General features: G+C 37.4%; 1 protein-coding gene across 4 annotated transcripts in view; it reads left to right on the top strand.

Moving 5' to 3' along the window:
• The window catches only part of LOC117971357 (IQ motif and SEC7 domain-containing protein 1-like), a 161,294-nt gene that overhangs the window by 47,624 nt on the left and 92,087 nt on the right, over positions 1–21,583 (top strand). The window contains exon 1 of one of the 4 annotated variants that reach the window (XM_058999844.1): positions 19,185–19,366. The exons of the other annotated variants lie outside the window; for them this stretch is intronic. Within the exon in view, the coding sequence (XP_058855827.1) occupies positions 19,344–19,366 (23 nt within the window). The 5' untranslated portion in view covers positions 19,185–19,343. Of the gene's footprint in view, positions 1–19,184; positions 19,367–21,583 lie in introns of those variants that run through there. 4 annotated transcript variants of the gene reach the window in all.

The following is a 21,583-nucleotide window of genomic DNA, read 5'->3' as shown; positions in this document are numbered from 1 at the left end:
CAATTTGCTATATTTTTGCCGTAATTAATTTTGATCCCAGTAACACAAACAGTGCAAGTAGACATACCACATGTCAAGTATTTATTTCAGTCAGTACTTGTTTATTTGCCCATTGCAATAATCATTTGGCAAACAGTAGCCTACCAGATGATGTAGCTCAGCTGCTCTTACTTGTCAACTGATACCCTTCTCTTTGAGACAAACCTTCGTTGGGTGCCCAGATTTCAGTGATTACTGTATGTGAAGCTGAGGAGAGGAATGGGGACACCTTACACCGCAACACTGTTGGGTTACTTTTTATATACCACAATTGGGAATTGCCATGAATTGGTAATTGCAATAGCTTGGTAAAGGGGATCTCAGCTTTGGGATAAAATTATAGTATAGTCTCGTAATGTATGCGAGACGGACCTGTCTAATTTTTCAACTTTTTTTGTAATTTGACAAGTTTGCCTGAAATAGTTAATGGTAGAGACTCCATATGGAATGTTCTGTGAGAATCACAATGTTGCACATGCATAACCATTTACATGCCACCCATACAGAAACAAACTACCCCAGTGCTTAAGTCTTTACTGTAGTTATGACTCATAATGTTAGTAAGTGCGAAGGCCTTGATGCTCCTGCATGTGAAGGACTTGACTCCACACCTATACTCGTGACAAAGTTCAGTTCTGTCCATCACTGGTCATGGGCACTCGTAAAGTGAGATGAAGCCGTCTCTGAGGGTTTATAACCAGCCTGCACAGCATGCCAAATAACTCTGCAGCCGAGACATGTCAATGAAACAAGCTAGCACACTGAAATACCACATCAGCTCAACAGCACACAGGAACTGTCTGGAGAGATCCCTTTCAAGGCCTCATTGTTCAATCTAGTTAATGGCTAAGACTGCCAATCTCTGCTTGCTAATAAAAACTGCAGTTCGCCTCTGTGGACTCAGTAATGAAAGATTTTCAAACTGTGGCCCACTGATATTGTGTGTACTTTAGAGATGTAGAAATGTATTTTTACATTCCATTTATTATTGTTGTTCATACAAACGTGCTCAAATTTGTTGGTACCCTTACAATAATGCTTCATTCCTACTGAAAAGTGATGAAATTAAAAGCTATTTTATCATGTATACTTGCATGCCTTTGGTATGTCATAGAATAAAGCAAAGAAGCTGTGAAAAGAGATGAATTATTGCTTATTCTACAAAGATATTCTAAAATGGCCTGGACACATTTGTTGGTACCCCTTAGAAAAGATAATAAATAATTGGATTTTAGTGATATTTCAAACTAATTAGTTTCTTTAATTAGTATCACACATGTCTCCAATCTTGTAATCAGTCATTCAGCCTATTTAAATGGAGAAAAGTATTCACTGTGCTGTTTGGTATCATTGTGTGCACCACACTGAACATGGACCAGAGAAAGCAAAGGAGAGAGTTGTCTGAGGAGATCAGAAAGAAAATAATAGACAAGCATGGTAAAGGTAAAGGCTACAAGACCATCTCCAAGCAGTTTGATGTTCCTGTGACAACAGCTGCAAATATTATTAAGAAGTTTAAGGTCCATGGAACTGTAGCCAACCTCCCTGGGCGCGGCCACAAGAGGAAAATCGACCCCAGATTGAACAGAAGGATAGTGCGAATGGTAGAAAAAGAACCAAGGATAACCAAGGATAAAAAAGGTTGTGCAACAAAATATTAGGTTAGCGGTCCCATCATTTTTGTCCATGCCTTTTTCATTTGTTTTATTATTTACAATATTATGTTGAATAAAAAATCAAAAGTAAAGTCTGATTTCTATTAAATATGGAATAAACAATGGTGGATGCCAATTACTTTTGTCAGTTTCAAGTTATTTCAGAGAAAATTGTGCATTCTTCGTTTTTTGTGGAGGGGTACCAACAAATTTGAGCACGTCTGTACATATATATATATATATATATATATATATATATATATATATATATATATATATATATATATATATATATATATAAAATGTATTTATTTATTTATTTATTTATTTATTTATTTATTAATCTGTGGAATGATGATGACCTGGCTTTTCTTGATTCCAATTCTTTGCTTCCTAAAGTTGGATGAAAAAGCATGTCCTTGTTTTTCATTTGTTTATTAGTTACAGTTCTTTTTTTAAAAATGTGTGGGCTGTACAGACTATTCAAAAAATCCCATGATGATGGAACAATGCAAGACACAAATGGTATGACTGTAAACAGATGACCTTGATGGTCATATTTCAAAATATCTATTCACTGCACTTTCATTCTACAATGTTATGGAATTACTTGATTAGGATTAAATTATTAACCACATAGACTAGTTCAATAACACATTGGACCAGATTCTCAAAGCTATTTTATCATAATCTTTTTCAACTCTTTCAAGGGCTTGTCATTGTGTTGTTTTTTATGTCTAAATAAACTGTATGGAGAGATAGCTTCGATGTCCATAGGCATGGTCTATAACACACTGGACAAAACAGGCAGACCAGTCTGTCATCTCAGGGGGAAAAGCCTGACACTGAATCAAAATAAAGCTGCTCGGAAGATAACATAAAATAATAATAATAATAATAATAATAATAATAATAATAATAATAATAATAATAATAATACAGATAGGTTACAGTAAATAAGTTGAACACACAACTCAGGACCATACATCAGGTAACTTCTGATATGCCTTTACATGTTTTTGATGTCCTTGTGGTTTCGCTCTGCGTCATCCAAACTAAATACATCTCCCTAATTCTTTTTAAATTTCATTTGAGCTCAAAACCAATATAAACTCTATTGACAAGCCCATATGCTTATGGTTTTTTGTGTGTTATTTTTAATAAAGTAAGAGTAGATCTGTCAGAAGCCATCTATGCAGCCCGCTTAGTGTGCTTAGATGTCACAAGTTGTCATTAAAGGTGGTTGCTTGGCAACATCAGTGTCCATTGATTAGGAATAGGGGATTGCTGTACTTTAGAGAAGTGAAATTTCAGCCGAAGAGCAATGTTCAGGTTAAAATGAAGTTAAAGGTTTGCTGGCACAATTGTGATTTGAGGTTAGGATTAATTGTATTACCAGTATAAACGATCCTAGAGAAAAGGATGGTCCTAGAGTATTTTGCTCTGGAACAATTGACATTGTGAGTCTCTGCTTGGGACTGAATAGCAGGGGTGGTATTTCAGGTGAACCCTGAGGTGCATCAGCTTGACTTTGCAGAAAGCTTGCTTAACCTGTACTGTACAGCAGCTCATACCTTACTTAATGAGATCCTGGGTTTGATTGTCAATGCTATTTTAATCAATTACCTAAAAAGACATCCATCGGTGTTAGCAACACACCTGCTTCACAACTTTCCTATTTCCAATGAACTCGCCTCAATCTGTTTGATGTACGATATAATGATTGGAAAGACTAGCATTCGGCTACACCAGCCCAGCTGTCACACACTCTAAAAGCCAGCAAAGATCACAAATTTATCAGTGTTATAAGTATGCTAATAGAACACCACTCTCTGTGAAACCAGCACCCGCTGCCTGATTCAGAGCGCAATTAATGAACTATGTACCTGAGCTGTGAAGCTCTGTAACCTGTGGGTGGTTCCTGTCTAGTACAAAATGGATGAGTTTGGGTCAGGAAATGAAATCACAAGACCCAGAGCTATTAAACAATGCTATAAAGCAATGTCAGCCCAGACAGTGTTCAGGTATTCATCCTGCTTCCTACGTTTAACCAGGAAAAACATGTTGATTTAAACATCCTCGGGACCACAAGGACACACCAATGTGGACCCCGAATGTTTTGACGCAGATTAATTACACTGGTATTAATGTTCATTCTTGTATTAGGGCCTGATTTTCAATACTTGGGAAGTGCATTTGAGGTAAACGTATTTTTCTTTGCTTGTTTTAACTTACATTTAATCTTGTGTTTTGATTTACTTAATTAAAGATGTACACAATCTAAGTTATCAAGCTTTGAAAATCAGGCCCTTACTACAGTTACCTCTTTCAGTTTAGTTTTTTTTTTAAATTATGATTTAAAGTTGTGTGAATAGAAACTATATGTCTAAGTACATGCACACCGACACTACAACACCAAACCTAATGTATTATTTACATGCCTGAGTGGGCCAAATATCGGGTAATAATCCATAAAAAATGTATTTATTTTGTAAATCCTGAGGATATTTTGGTAAAAAAATTAATACAAACTGAAAATCCATTAATAGGTTAAGAGTGGTTTCTTATGTATTCTTTGTTGTGGGGTAAGCAGCTGTGTCACACTTAACAATATGATTAGAGGGAGGCAGCAGATGAACACAAATATATGACTATTATAAGTCAGGACTGAATCGATAACGACTGTAATTAATGTTATCTAAATTGTTGGAATATAAGAACTAACGAAGTGTGACACTCAACACAATTATTTAGTGTAGTTGCCACTCATAGCTTCTAATGTGCTGTAAACATGACTTATAATACAGTAATATTACCTCCCTACAGTATGAACATCAAGCAAAGGTGGAGAATGTACTGTAGTTAAAGTCCCAATGTCCCATTCATGTATTGGTAAAAGTGCATAGAGCTTATGGACAAACAGATAATTACTTCTGACTAGTCCTTTCTGTTTATAAGGAATTTGTGTCACCCTCCACCACATACAGTGCTTTTGAATAAAACCAATTAGATTGCCACAGCTTTCGAAATGAAGCTTTCAGATATGAAGTCGGATAACACTATTTCCCTGTGCCAACAGTGTTTCTTAATGAAGGTTACTTGAAGGTTAACTTCAAGATGGGTTCCATTGTCTGTGAAAGAACAGGCACTATCAGGTCATGTATTTATTTCCAAAATCTGTTTACGATATAATCACTGCACTCACTGTGCAAACAAAAGCTAGATCCTTGAAAGCAATTTGGACTGTGAAGAAATGAATACAAAAATTGCAAGAAAATTACTTTTCCTCTATTTTTCAGGGGAATTATTTTGTACACCTATTCTGGATAATATGAGGACACTCAGTATACATTACAACTTTGCTTTTTCCATCTGTGACGGACTTTTACACCATAACTGAACAAAGAAATAAATAAAACCTGATACAAACAAAGAGCTTATCTCAGAACATACACTAGCACCATCTGCTGGAAAAAAAGAAAACAGCAGCAGCCATTGATCTGTTTATTGGGGTAAATAAAGAAAGAGTAGCAACTAATCCAAATTAATCAATGTACCCTGATGCTGCTTAGGAGGCTTTTACTCAGAAAGATCAGACAGTAGTAAATCATAGGCAGTTTATATATAACTTATGGTGGCTGTAATTTGGGTTAATGACTGCGTTTTGAACTGAAAGATACAGTAGTTGGCTGGGCTTGTGTCTAAGTACTTTCCGCTGTAAACAACTTTTAGGTTTTCTGTGACACCCGAGTCCTTTTAAAATCATTCCAAGGCAGCCTGTACAAAACATTATCCGTCTTGCAGCCAGCTAAAATCCACCCAAAAACCCATTGTGTTTTTTTTCCATCTTCACTGAAGACACATGCAGTTCGTCACAGACAGCTGAAGGGATTTTAAAAGTGACAGTAAATGTAAACTTGGAATGGAATAAGGAATGTAATTTGCCCTGAGGAAAAAAAAACATTGATATTATAACAATATTTAAAGAGACGTAATACAAATGAATATCTCTGACTCAGCCCTTGCCTGTGAACGATGGCTGATGCCAATGTGTGTACATGCAACTTACAACCCTGAGAAGTGTTTCTGTCGGCTGGGATTTCATTCCATTTTATAAATGCTTCGGCTATTGTAGTTATTCACTGGTTAGAGCCAGCGAAGCCAGGGCTAGAATAAATTCATTTATTTTGAATAATTTTTGCAAGTAAGGGGGGAAAAGGAAAATAATATGGTTAGAATAACATGACTGTTTGCTAAGGTATAGTAAATAGTAATGAATTCAGTTTGCAAATATCAAACAAGTTTTCTTGTGTTTTGCATTTGCCCAACAGCAATAAAAAAAAAAAAATGCTGGTGGTCCTGGCCCGTGGACAGCATCACAGAACTAATGTACATCTGCAGGGAGCCCCTTAAAGATTCTGATTGTCATGGTGACGATTACTCTCACATTGTAAGAGGGTGAGGCAGCTTGCTAGGGCAGTGTGGAGACCACTGCCATGTTATCAGCACTACAATTCAAAATGTATAAATACACAAAGGAAACCTGCACAATGGCATGACTCTCCTAGGTTTTAAAATACCGTATGATGTACTTGTGCTCTGACCGCAGTTAATAGGATGCTTGCCACACATATGAAAGTCCATATTCAATTGGTAAACAATACCATTCATTTGATTACAGATTTATATCCGAGGAAACTGTGGACAAGAAACACATTTCTGGTGCAATAAATATCATGGACATATGGTTCTGTTACAGCATTTAAAAATACATACTTTAACTTGTTTACCTCATGTTTATATCGTTGGTTTTGTCTCTGAGCAAAAGTGTGTTTAAATACTGTACATGCGGTTACTTCTTTATGGAAAGCTTGTGGAGAAAAGTGATACAGAGTTAGAATTAGTGCTTTTGAGTGAGTACTTTCAGATTGTAAATATGGGTCTTGCGAGTGTCACTATTGACTCTGCTGATGATTTCTCTGTTATTGTCTGTCTATAAAGACTGCTATGTTAATTTGTACACAAACTGTAGTTTTATTAATTTTATTAAACAAGGTAAGAACCTAGTTTAGGAATCAAGTTTTGAAACATTCACTTTTCTTGTTTTTTTAGAAATATCGGTAGGTGCAGTCAAAAAGTTTGTCCTTGGACCACAATGGTCAGCATATGATACAGCTTTTTTTGTTTGTTTGTTTTTGTTTAGTTTTTTTTTAAAAGAGGGAGAAAACTTTTTCCTATTACAAATGAAGTGCCATTTTCAATCTGGAGTTCATTTATCATCAGCTCCAGGCATTTACATATTCTTGTATCTTTTATTAACAGCAAGTCAGTGGAGCAAACCTGGTATACAATAGAAGACAATCTAAGAAAATTGAATGCACACTGCTGGATACAAAGTATGCGTGCTGTACCTATTTCACACGTCCCTATCTGCACAATGGCATAAACAGTCCTGTGTAGATATATGATGAAAGGTGTAGTTAGTAAGGACTATGGAATCGATGGGATAGGAGGAGCAGTTTTTCAGTCTTTCCTTTTGTTGAGTTCTAGCAAAAAATGTAACCGTGGCAGAAAGCCACTGTTAACATTTTCACTGCTTGCTTGACATTTTGATATTTTGATGAAAAGGTTATGTTTTGGGGGGGAGTGACAAGTCTCATTCCTTTCTCCTTTGGCAGTTTTTCTCACTCCATGAAAACTGAGACTCACAAGTGCCACCTTTTGGTTTCCAAGAAGCATAGGAGTTATATATATATTATTATTTATTATTATTTATTTCTTCGCAGACGCCCTTATCCAGGGCGACTTACAATTGTTACAAGATATCACATTATACAGATATCACATTATTTTTACATACAATTACCCATTTATACAGTTGGGTTTTTACTGGAGCAATCTAGGTAAAGTACCTTGCTCAAGGGTACAACAGCAGTGTCCCCCACCGGGGATTGAACCCACAACCCTCCGGTCAAGAGTCCAGAGCCCTAACCACTTCTCCACACTGCTGCCCGTATATATATATATATATATATATATATATATATATATATTTTTTTTTAAATGCCTATATATAACAGACCCTCTCGACTTGCCTAGAGTCCAACTCTGTACCCCTGTAGGTTAAACCAGCAGAATTCAGTGTTAAAGTCATTGAGATTATGATCCATTCTGTTTTGTTTTTCAGATCTGAATAAGGAGTTCTGTTATTGACAGGTTCTGGGAGTGTAAATAATGTGTCGCTTCATGCGAATAGTTTAGATAGATAGATTACAAATAGTTTACCACTTCAGTGCAGATGATAATATGCCTACTTTACAGCTTGGATTTTAGTGAACTGGAAAATCTGTTTAACTCGTTAGGTTCTGTCTTCTGTTCATCGTTTAAGAATAGAAAAGATTTGATCCAAGCTAATGTATTACAAAGTCTGTTCCTTGAGAGATGCTTGTTGGTTGAGACCTGCAATTGCAGTAAGAGAGAAGAGCTATCCTATAATCATTCAGATTACAAGCTAGGTAACAATAAAATGAAATGACGAAAAACCATGCCCCAATGCTGTTCTGCACTCTGCTTCCATGCTTGGCTCTGGTTCCCACTTGTCTTAAGCAGCATGCAGCCCCCATTATCCCATCACACTAACTCTTCTTCATAATGCCCTCTTTCTCTGGGATCAGAGAGATGGGGATAGATTCTTGCTGGATGGGGGTCGGAGGTCGCTGGCAGTGCCAGGTTGGCCGTTCTCTTCTGAGTGGGCAGAATCTTTCTCACCCTTTGTCTTCTCTTAACTCCTCTCTCTTCTAGAGTTTCACCCACCATTCTCTTTCTTGACTGGGGCTCCTCTCCTCTCCTCTTCATATCTGCTGTGACTTTCAATCTTTCCTAAGCCTGTCCCTTCCTTTCTTGGCCATTTCTTGTGTCCTCTTGTAGGTAGAGATCTGGGGTGTGTGCAAATATACCCAGAGAAGTATCCCTAAATCCAGAACATCTGGCTCCTCAGGGAGTACAGATCAGGAGGTGGGGACAGGGCACATCTCCGCAGATACATATGTAATAAAGAACGTTGGTACTGTATGCAGGAGCCATTCAATTACAATGTCTTACTAGTTTGTATCTGGCCCATTATCATCAGTCCGTTTCTCTGCAGAGTGTGAGTTAGTCTTATGTACTATAACTTCACAATCTTCGGTAAATGGATGTCATTGTTTGGAGCTCTGGCACTATGGTAACAGCCCTGAGCCTGTGATGTCACAATAGCAGTTCAAGGAAAACAAGATTTCAAAAGAATTCAGAAGAAAATAGAGCAAATCTAAATGTGCAATTGGGTATTTGTGTTTACAACGATTTCTTTTTTCACAGCGCTTTTAGGAGGAAGCTCTGCTTCGATGTGATTTGAAAGGACTGAAATCTGTAATAATCAGGCAGATGAGTGGTAACTTGTATGGTCTGTTTTTCTAACCAGTCTAATATAGGAGTTCTTTTCTAAGCAGAGCAGAGAAATAAGATTACTAACCCTCATGGGAAGCCCACTCTTTTTATTCCAGCTCCTGTATTATCATCAGATTGTACATTAATTAAATGAAGCTGAAATATGTTTTCCATGAGTGTGCAGAGCAACCTGGTTTCATTTACAGAATCAGTGTTGCTTCTTACAAAAATCTATTACTGGAATATCATCTTACAAAGAAGAAACACAACACCCAATGCATGCATTACAGATACAAAACTGTTTATCTGACTGATTGTACATCCACCCTGCACATTAACCAAGCAATGCCTTTATCTTGTGCGTTCTGCCCACTATGTACTTGCCCTACTTCAGTCTTGCTCTGTTTCACAAGGTCAGTGAGCATTATCCACAGGCTTTTGCTTCATTTCTATATCTGTTTCTGCCGTCTGCTGTGCTGTAATGTTACTCCACTATTTGTATCCTCTTTGTGTATCGACCGACTGTCTGCTGAGCACTGTTTTCTTTTAATGTTTATACAAATGTAAATTTGCTGAAGACTGGGTTTTACTTTTTATCGGCTATCGAACCACACAGAATAATTATAAGGTCCAAACTATTTTGGGGGTTACATATTTCATTGTTTTCATTAATTATAACCAATGACTTGTATCCTCTATTTTTCATCCATTCATATGATTGTGAGCCGTACAACCTTTGGTCTGTGGTTTACAAACTATTTAATATTGCATGATAGCATTGCTCTGATAATAAATTCAAAGCCACCTATAATCCTATTCTTAGAGTAGAATTTCCTTGGAAGTGTGTGTGTGTGTGTGTGTGCGTGCGTGCGTGCGTGCGTGCGTGTCTGCTTGATAAGCTATTGCCATGCACCCTCATCTGGTTTTTCAAACAGATGACTGCCAGGGTAAATATATCATATGAATTGAAAAGGGTAAAGCTTGGTGTATAATAGGAACTGTCTGGCACTGGTATGATAAGGAGGATTTTATGATTATACAGTAATTTAATATTACAGTAAATTGCAACAAGCTGATTCTGATAATCATAAGGAATGCAGCATGGTGTAAGAGGTGGCAGCACAGTTAGGCTAAATATTACAGAATCCTCTCATCGAATTTGAGCTAATGTTAGATCTTCAGGTGCAGCTAAATTATGAGATGAGACAAATATATCAAGTGAAGCATGTCTCTTAGGTGTCTTTCTTGATTATGGGGATTGTATTGAGTGAGTGGTAAAGTGTGACCCTACTTCAAGGGTTGCTGTCTTCTGGAGCGCTGTAGCGTGCGGTGTGATCAACTGGAGTAAGCAGACACATCACAGCGCATATGATTGAACTAAATCGCCCCTTTTATTAAAACGAAGGGAATGCCCATGACACACCCGTGGCTTTCAAAAGTGTTCAACTAATGATAGCATTGTAGTTATTTTAATCTATGGGGCTCTTGCACAAGATCATCTAAAATTGCATCAGGCATGTCTGCCTGTACGCGTTTGTACTTTGTACTTTTTACGTGCTACTGAAGTATGGGCAAAAACTATTTTAAAGCGTGATCATTTTATACTTTTTTTTAATGAAATTTTAATAAGCTGGGAGATTTATTTTATAGGTTCTGTCTAAAGGCATCATTTTAATTTATTCACATTTCTGTTTCTTCTTGTATTGAAAATCATTATTTATGCTTGATCTAGCTTTATTTACAAACATTGAATAGTTAAGCATTCCCATCAGACCTTTTTGGTTTTGTTTGTTTCTGGGTTCAAGTAAATCACTTTCAAAGCTAAATTCTGCCAAAGGCTGATTGTGGGGGTGTCATTCAACTACATTAATTAATAAACAGTACAAATAGTATGTCTTTTGGGGCAAAGATTTAGAAGAAATATAGAAATATCTGGAAATAATCCAGGGTGAAAACTATTTGATATACGGTACAGAGCTAATACTACTATCTGATTCCTCACTTTTTACATGAGGGTTTTTTCATCACTACTGATTATATAGGCTCCATTATAAAGAGGTTATGTGATAAATAGCTTATCTTGTTATGTGGGTATCCTGTGAATCAGAATCATTAATTAATATGCTAGTTCAGTGAATATGAAGTATTCATATTTCATCACATATACAGTAAATGCACAACACATTTAAACATGTTTTTTTTTCATTTTATTTCAGTTATTTTAAATATTAAGTATTATGTTTTGAAACAAGAACTTAGACGCATGATGGAAAGTAGTTTGGCAACTGTCTGTTCTGGTTTACTCTTTGCAATTCAAAGTAAAGTTCTGTTGTTATTATCTTCCATAACCTTCCTGTATCCTTGTTCACGTTCCTCACTAATAAACTGAGAAGTATTGCCTCAAGGACTGCACCTGCTGCATTTAATTTCACATTTAGCCAGCACATTTTCTAGGATATACATTTTAAACTAGATTTTTTATTTTTTTTGTAACGACAAATTAACCATTTAGTTTGTCATTATGTGTACGCTGCAAAAAAAAAAAAAAAAAAAACATTTTCCATTAAAATGGGTAGATTGGTTATATACAAAATCTAGAATGGAATCTGGCTTACACATCCATTTAAAAAAAAATACATTGACATAAGATGTTTGTAGTTTAGTAGAGAAAGTCCAATATGAGTGCATGCTGTACAGAACCCAATATACTATATGCAAAACCAACCTTATGCAGCTGCTAATGCAAGCTCAATTACTGCGCATTCATTCTCTGTGCAGCCTTCATCCTGACACCATTCTCCAGCACATGCGCACCTCCTGAAAGCTTCTCAATTCCATGACCTTCTGAGAGATGAACATGAATGGACTAGCATAGCCATTTAATAGGGTGTGATATGCACTGTGTACGGCACAGTGTATCCATATTGACAGCCTTTGACAAATCCTAAACCCCTGATACTGTTTCCAGTGAACAGCTGTGAATAGTGAAACCAGGGACACTTTGTGTGTGTTGTTTTTTCTTTCTCCGTAAATTCAACATCAATATAGATAACATAAAAATGCTGGGAGGGTAGACGTTGGTCTCTAAAGGAAAAATATTGAGCTTCGATAAGTTGGCAACCAATTCATAATCCCTTGTACTGTGTAAACAACGTTGGAAGAGCTGAATTAAACTTTGCCATTGTTTTTTTCACTGTCTTGATAGTTTTAAAGAAGCAGCAGCATGCTACTCTCTGTATGTGTGTATCTGTCCGCCTGTCTGCCTGTCTGTCTGCCTGCCTGCCTGTCTGCCCCCTCATTGATCTGTCTTTGTCAGAAAAGTCCTTCTGCTTGTTTACTCATGCATGTAGAGTGTTCTTTGAGAAATCGGACAGTTAAGGAGCATTTTTTGTTCTATGAAAAGGTGGCTGTAAGTTGCTTTTCTTTTTGAAGTGTCTCTCAATGCAACGGAAAGACGTTACAGATTTGAATCTTTGGAAGTTGTTTCATCAGCTGCATACCAGCTATGAGTGCGTAAAAGAAAGCGCTGTCATGCTTTTGATCTTTTACAAACACAACAGCTTATTTAATTTCCAGGAATTTGTACTGATACTGTACCTGCCGCTGTCTAGGAGTTAGACTCCAATACTCGTGACCTTGAAAGAATAAGAAACCAGAAGAATAGTATTATTATTTTATTTTTGTAAGTTACTTTTGTGAATGTGGTATGTCTGCATGTGCATAAATATAGTATATGCACATCCATACAACTACAATATTGACCGTAACATGCACTATCTCTGTTTACACTGTAGGGGTCAGTCTCGTACCAAATTATTGTCTTAACACACCTGACACCACATAGTCACTCTACTGAGGTCTTGAATATTGCATCTGTTAGAAACAAGTAATTCAGTCATACTGCAGGAGAAGAGGGTTCAAGATATATAGTACTGTACAAGTATTTTCTGGTTTCTACTCATTCACTGAAGCATGCATTTGGCAGATTAACTTTGCACTTGGAGATGGGAGAGGGTAATTCCAGTCAGCCCGATGTGACAATTAAATACAGAGTTGAAACCAACAGAAATGGCAAGAGCAAGAAAAAAATGCATGGTGTGCAAGTGTTGTGAGGCTAAGTGCTATCTCACAGGAACAGTCTGGATTAGCGTGACCTGTGTACACTAAAATGCGTAGGAGATAAAGACAAAAACAGATTGAGCACCGTCTGAATAATGCTGTTAATGTGTGGAAGGTTGCCAGTCATTCACACACTATAAAAAGCTATACTGAAGCCAGGAATAAACATTTCACACATGTCCTTGATGAGTTCTCTTTCTTTCCTTTTTCTTTTTTTACCCAGCCGTCTATTCCAAGGCAGTTTAGGCTGTGGCCTTTCAATTCTGTTGGTTCCACTATATTTGACTATACCATACTATACAGTACTACGCTATACTATACTACACAGTACCATACCATGCTGTAGACAAAGCCAATGCTAACACAGTTTCTCTGTAAAACTGTAAAGCTACATCCATTGTTATGAATCTCAAGTTAGACAGCTTGGTTTCTGTGTACTTCTCATGCTTCCAAAGAGTAAACAACCTGACCTATTGGGAGTTTACTGCCTTTGGTTTGTTTCACAATAGCTGTCAAATAAAAAAGAAATTACAAGTTTGTTTTGAGGAATTTACAGAGCGGGAAGTGTGTAGCGCTCTCTATTCAGAGCAAAGGTGCAACACGAAAGCTGCTAACACTGCAAGCAGGGCCCTGTGAGGGAGAGTGAAATACAAGCTCATTTCTTCTTGTATGCAGAATCTGAGGCCATTAAACAGTGCTTGAATTGGGATTCAACCGATATTGCGTGTAAAATGATTGCCTGCCTCCCTGCTTGCATGTGTGTCAAATGTTCCTATTGGTTTTTTTTTGTGTTTTTTTTTTTGGCTCTTGGAGGGCATGTACTCACTCCACTGAAGCTCAAATATCAGACACCATCAGATTTCCCTCGGGTAGCAAATCAGCACACTGAGCGGAGCAATTACTGAAGGCTTTTTGGCTTGTGTGAAAGAAAACCATCAGCTCTTTTGACGTAACCGGGATACATCAAACAGAATAGCACCTCTCAGGGTAGCTGCAGCCAGCGCTGCCGCGGCTTTCATTTAACAGGGATGCGTCGGCCCCACACACAGGGGAAGCATGAAAGAGAACAACCCTGTTACCTTGGTGATGTAGCTTTCAAGGCTGATACTGTCCCTGCTTTCTAAAACTACGAAAAATGCCAAAGGTGGAATGTAGCTGTGAGAGCGCATGCTGTCAAAAGCAAATACTTTCGGTAAGTCCTGCTGGTAAGCAAAAGGTGTGCCTGTAGGCTGCTATTTAAACTCTTTCTGTTGAGACCAAGTGTCAGCGTAGTGTCATCTTCTTAACCAGTGAATCTAATAATTATTTGTATTTCTTGTCGAGATGCCTGATCACAAAAATGCCGTCACATATATCATGCCGTTAATGCACACCTTTGACAGGAAGTCTCACAGAATAGAATATTTGATGGCATGGGGACTGAATTACCCTTCTTAAACAGAAGTTATCTATTGTGGCACATTGGTGGGGCAATGAGGGGCTAAATAGAGGACTACAGTTTCCAGTGCCATTCATCCAGCACCCACATAAAATTCATCCCAAAAAAAGGAGGATTTTTTAATGTTTTCGTTCATTTTCCTGAGATCTCACCTGCTTACAGTAAGTCCCTGTTGGCTCAGTTTTGTAGCTCAGTCAGCCAGTGCCTTTCTGTGAGGTCATGGTCATGCAGTAGGGTAGGTTATTGCCTGAGCTAGGATTCTAAGCACGGCTTAGTTCTGAGTTGAAGACGGTTGTCAATACAGATGCAGAGGTGTAACAGTATATCATCTCCCATTTACTATAAGGGGTGGGGTAAAGAAAAAAAAACAGCATCTTTTAATAATGTGTGTTTGTGTGAGTCATTGATTTTTGGTGACGGTTGTGTGCTCCTCTGACCTCTCAGCATTTACAAGAATAACCTTTCTCTCTCTCTCATTCCCTTACAGCATGGCTATCAATAATAGCAAGATTTTAGAAAACATAGACGTTGCTCTAAGCTACTGCTAGATTTAAATTGGATTTGCCGGTAACATGGAATCATGACATTTCTCCCACTCTTTGACAAAGCAGTTATTTTCTTTGCTGACTTGTTTTAAGACACTGTAAGTAAGGAATTGACAACTATAAAAAGTCTTTGCAAATTACATAAGCAAATAGAGCAAAGAGGTTTTGGGTGCTATGCTTGTTTGCTACTTGAATGCACATATAAATTGTGATATTTTAATTAGTTACTGTTTTAACTTTGCACCTTTAATTGCAAGTGTTTTAAAGCTCAATTGCCAATTATTATTGCCCAGAATTTTAAGAAATTGTCCTTGTTTATGCAGCATATATGTTTTCCAGAAGCTATAAAGTGTTACATCTGACATTTGTAGTACATAGTACATAACTATTCAAGTGTAATGTTAATGTGTTTTTTAACAGCGTTATTATTTGTTCATTATATTCTCTTGCTGAACACTTTTTTTTAAAGGTTGCAGCTGTGTCAAGTACGGGAAAACTGACCAAAAATTATTTTAGCATTTACTGCCCTCTGCTGGATGTTAACTGCAGAAATAAGTGTGCAGCATTCTGCAGTAGAGCAGTTTCTCCACCTTTCTTCTGTAGACCTCCTGTGGTTTTATGTACTGTATTTTCAGAAAAGGGTTTTCATGTCTTTCACTTTGAACGAAGTACCACAAACTGGCTATACCACAAATTGGCCTATATTATGGCAGAAAAAAATGTTTTGTTCTTGCACAGTAAAAGCAATATATTGGAGAAAAAAAAAAAACTGTACCCAATGTCAGATTGCATTGTTTCTTGCATGGCTGAGAGACTAAATGCATTACCTTCTTATAAAAACCCCAATAAAATGGTTGAGCGATTAGCTTGCCCGTGAAGCAGATGACCATAGAGATGCTGTGCAACAGGTGGGCCTGTGATGAGCCAGTGAAACCAAGCATGTGTCCACCATGCAGCCACAGCCTCGTGAAAAGTAATTCTGGTAAACGACTCCAATAACACATTGCCAGTCATTATGACTATGACTCTGATCAATCTTAATAAATCACCAAATCGAAAATTTAATGCTTGATTGTTGAGCACAACGTTATATAATAACGATTAATCAAAGAATATGTACGCCTTATTGTCCCTTTGTAATTCCTAACAACTGCGTTGAATTGCTGTTGTGCAGGGACATTAAAGGTACTTTTAATCTAAATCTAGACATTATGATTTCATAAGCCTAATCTCTTTTTATTTATTTATTTTATTTTAAAAGTATAAATAACAAACTGTTTTAGAATTTGAGAAATGTCAAATATGCACTAAAGAATGGAGAGTACTATAGTGACTTCTAGACTTAGTATTTTAGGTCTCTCTCTCTCCCTCTCTCTCTCTCTCTCTCTCTCTCTCTCTCTCTCTCTCTCTCTCTCTGTCTGCCACTTTGTACTGCCATCATCTATTTGATTCTCCCATCGGTGTGAAAATGTACAATTTTCCATTCTTGCATTGACGTGTGTTAATGGTTGCAGTTATACATTTTTAGCCTATTTCAATTTCGTAAGAAGAAACGATAATGTCTACGTTCTAAGTTAAATGTCAAGACGCGTCGTTCTCCTGAAACAAACTGATACTGTGTCACACCAGTCTGGGATCAGTGTAAACCCTGTGCTTCATTTTCTTCTTTAATAAACTTTCTTTGATTAAATGTTGTTGGTCCATGGTCCTTTGGTCCTTTTTAATGCTGAATGATTCTAGTCTCTGAGGGTGCTGTATATGGAATGGCTGATGAGGGATGTTTATTGTGTTACAGGCCAGTATTGAAACAACAGCCCACAATACCTATCCACATTTTAAGTTTCCAATGGTGTGCTGAGTATGACAAGGCTTATGGTAGATTACAAGTAACTATGCAGTTATTTTGCTCAAAATTTGCACAACCTTGGTATGACGAGACTTAGTGTAAAGAATTGTCATGATTCACCGATGCACAGTGAATTATTTCAACCCCACTGGTAAACTCATATTTTTTTATTAGCCATTCTAGTGTTTCCTTCTTGTCTTCTTGTCTAGATAACTGAACTAAGTCCCAAGAGACCAACCCTCTGGAAATTAAAGCAAGATAAATCGGGGAAAAAACTAATATGAATACACTTAAAAATGTCACTATTTGTGGAATTTCGGGATAATTCAATACCCCCTACCATACTGCTGATTATCTAAAGTTACAGTACAGCAGATTTGTATATAAAGTATTGTATGCTATTAGAGCTGTACCCATGCATGTGGTAATATTCCAGGGTCAGAAATTCCAGTCATTAAATGTGTGCGTATTTGCACATACGCATACATTTGCATATACACTCGCCACATTGCCACAATACAGAGGTGAAGAGCTGTTCCTCAAGCTGACATGCAGTGCCAGGTTGGTTTGGGTAAGCAGACTGCCAACATCTTGCTTTCTCATTGAAATGCAGCTCATTGGAGGAATTTCTCAAGGATGATAAATACTTTTAAATTCAATCCTCTGTGTCAAACAGATTCCCCCTAAAAATGACCCGGCCTTTTTTCTCTTCCTTAATCACATAGACAGCTGATTTTTAGGTAGTGGATGTGATTGATGTTTTCAGGGATGTGCCTCTGGGTTTTCACTGTCACGGGATGAGTTTCCAAGTGCATGCAACGTTGAATGAAGATACTTTTGTCTAGGCACTTGATAGGAAACTATTCTGCTATGAAAACAATAATGTAGATTAATAACAAATATTACTGTGTATTACAAAGAAGCAGACTTTAGTTGTTTCTTGTGAAAAATATATATTTTATCCAGAACTGTAAAACACTAAAGGATATGCAATAATACTAAAAGAAACTAGGTGATGTTATTTGGCAAACATTTCAATGACTAGTCTTTAGTCATGCAGGTCTCTGAAGTTATTATGAACTTTGTTGAGGACTTGGTCAATGATCTGGATGGGAAAAATTATGCTGCAATGAATCTATCCTATATAAACAGTTATTTGTTACAGGTTGGAAACATAGTGATTTGGGATCACCACTTTGCTTTCACATGGTTCCAGGACAGTTTAGGAGCATGTGGAATCCGACTTTGTCCATGGTGTAGTTAATTCATGTTGGAGTGGGCCAATAGAGATGCCGTACTTTACATTATATACTCCTGAGTAGAAATACCCTCTTGTTCACGTGGTTTAAGTGGGAAATACACAGTAATACTGAAAAATGAGGAACCTTTTGAGCAGGTTTGTGTAACAGATAAACTTCCAAAAATAAAAAAAACATTTTTATTATACTGTAGTATTGAAGTTTTCTTATTTTAGTCTACAGACCCACCGTACATACAGTAGTTTCAAATCAGTTCAATTTCAAGTGAATTTTATAGTTTTCATAATAGCTTTTTAAATTTGCTTTCCCAGAGACTTTACCATAATATTTCAGCATGTCAAAATCAGCCATTTAAATAAGACACCACTTGTCAACACCCCCCCCCCCCCCCCCCCCATTGTAATTAAGCAGCTTACCTGCCAAGCTGTTTATTCAGTACTTCATTAGTCCTAAGCGCCTCATCTGTTTATATCATTGCAAACAGCAATGCATTGATTTTGCAGCAGTGTAAATGGAATTAAATGTGCCTCAACACATACTGCTGTTACCAAGGAGACCTGTGGACCAATAATCTGCTGCTGCTGCTTTGGACTGTACTACAGCTACCAAATAAGAGGTAGCAACTGCAGACCAAAGATTAATCTGTAGCACATAAACCACACGCAGCAGATAAATGATGTGAACGCCTTTTGAAATGACTGGCTGTGTCTCCACACTAAATGTGGTAACTGGAAAGCAGCGATTCTGGAGCTGCATTGTTGTATGTTGCATTTCCTTATCCTCCTGTAAGAGGATGCTCAGCAAGTGACTGTTTTGATGCCCATCCCCTGCTTGCTTTGGGTCCTGCTGATGCAATGTGTGATGCTGGTTACATCACAGGATCATCTGTGCATGATGTCCCATTGTGACCAAGCTTCAATGAACATGCAAAGCCAGTGAACGTGATTTTGCACCTCCCAGTATTGAGTGACTTGTGCTTCCTCAGATTTACTGTCCAGATAGAACCCCAGCTTCAAGATGGCATGCAGACGTTGTCATTTGTAAGTACCTGTTTGATCTTTATGATATAGTGCGAGGTCAATAGAGAAGGGCATCTGGTGCCTGAGTGTTGCTGAGGCTGGTCCGGGGAGTATAAGGGGTCTTCTCAGGAGGTTACTATAGACTGAAGCCATTTTAACTGTTGTCTGATGTTGAATGCTGCAGTTTGCTACAGCTGTCTGTTTGCATGAGTGGAAGGAGGGGTTTCTTTTTTTTCTTAGTTAAGGAGATTTGAAGACTAAGGTTTTGTGGAGTTTTTATTTGCGTTTACGTATTGTTTATGTTCAATTTTGTTTTTTCCTTTCGCATTGTACATCGGCAGATAGTTTGGTGGTATATATTAAATGGAATATATCTAAAAATGTGATTTGACTTGTTTTTTCTTCATTAAAAAAACAGCTCCTACAATAATTAAGCAGCCCGTGTGTCATTTTCACAGGTTAGGATTTCAGCGAGCGAGAATACATGCACTACTTGTATCTTCGTACGAGTTGTCATATTTGCTCCTTGGAGCTAAATGCATGTGCACATGTAGCCAGAGGTAAAGGTTGACATGCTTGGTGTAGTGATTGTGACATCATAGAATAGCAGGGGTATTTAAGGAAAAAAACATCAGGCCGTTGTTATGAGGCAGTACCCAGAGGCTTAAAACAGTCCTTTCGTCTCTCGTCCAGAGAAAGCTTATACAAGATGCTGGTGTGCTCTTTTCACTTGACGGGTCTCCGTGCATGATGCAGAATACTGTAGCCCTTCAGCGTGTAGTTGCGGCTGAATGTTCTAAGAAACACAGAACCATTCTGCATGTACATTGCTCAGTGTTACATTGTGTTTAATAACAATCACTGGTCAAGAATATATGTTTAATAGTGGGGAAGGCAGTCTTTACTATCCTCAGTGCATCCCAAGCAGGGATTGCAAGAGAGTTAATTACCAGAACTGACAAATAAATCCTAATCTTCGAAAACAGCATATTCTTGCATCTGCCGTATTACTGAATAACAGGTAACCTGTCAAACTGCATAGTAATGTTAATAAACAAGTATTGTAATGTGCTCCGACACACGGTATTTCATAGTAATAATTTATTTCTGGGTGAAGGCAGAGTTGAAAAACTGGCAAAGGTGGGTTTTTTGTTGATGAAGTGATTCTACTCATTAATGATAATAATTTTACTGTGCTTTATGACAGCAGAAACAAAAAGGATCTGGACAGCCGCTGTTGAGATCTCTCTCTCTCTCTCCCCCCAATGTTGTTTTTTTGCTTGCGCTCTATCTTATCATTTCCATGTACGCAACTCCCTGTCTGCCTGCCAGGTAACTCAAAATGTAGCTACTTAATTTTATTTGAGTATTTTATTTGCTAGTCAATAAATTATGACTGTTTCATAATACTGTAAACCATTTTAGAAATGCCCAACTACATGCCTTTAAGACAGAATTTTAATCTCAGGGGCGTATCTCAGTCAAGGACAAGGTGCTGGTGTATTGAAAACATTTCACATATTTTATAGGCTTTTATAGACCTATGGTTGTTTAACAGTGTGCTTGTTTCATATTGTCACAGCGTCCTACTGTGTGGATTTGGCAGGTACTAGGTTTCGTATTTAATGTAAGTACTACATTGTGCACCTATTAAAAGGGTGCTGTCTCTCTGCTTTTTTTCTGTTTTTTAGCTAGTCTGGGATAGTAACACTTTTCAAGTATATCATTTCCACTGCGGTTCTGTTTCTACCCAGTTTTCCAGGTTGGTATTGTAGGACTATGGAGCAGAGGGCGTTGACTTTCCCCTCTCATGGTCACACAGTCCAAGGATGCAGGCCTTCACTGAATTGAAGCCTCTTGTTTCCATTAGCAGCAAAATAAGCTGAACTGGGACTCTATCAGACCCAATTACGACTGACAGCTGACAGAAATGGATCAATCCATATAGTTTTGATGGAGAAATTGACACTTATTTTGTAGTGTTTGCTTGATTTCTGTATGCTTTTTACCTGTCTTGACCCGAGACATTAATTCATCTAAAAAGGCATTGGATTTACATCTTATTGAATGTCTGAATACATTAATTTAATAAATAAAATAAAAATATAACTTGTATGGCACATGACTTAGCTGTTTTGATATTTTTAAGAATTTGAAGAATTAACAGTTAAAATATGCTGGTGTTTTATTCAGATGATATTGGAATTTTCAAAATAACACAAACCTTTTTTTTTCCTG

Source organism: Acipenser ruthenus, chromosome 25, assembly GCF_902713425.1.
Source record: "Acipenser ruthenus chromosome 25, fAciRut3.2 maternal haplotype, whole genome shotgun sequence".
Classification (NCBI taxonomy): domain Eukaryota; kingdom Metazoa; phylum Chordata; class Actinopteri; order Acipenseriformes; family Acipenseridae; genus Acipenser; species Acipenser ruthenus.
Note: the sequence above shows the minus strand (reverse complement) of the source record. Positions and strands in the feature narration are given on the sequence as shown.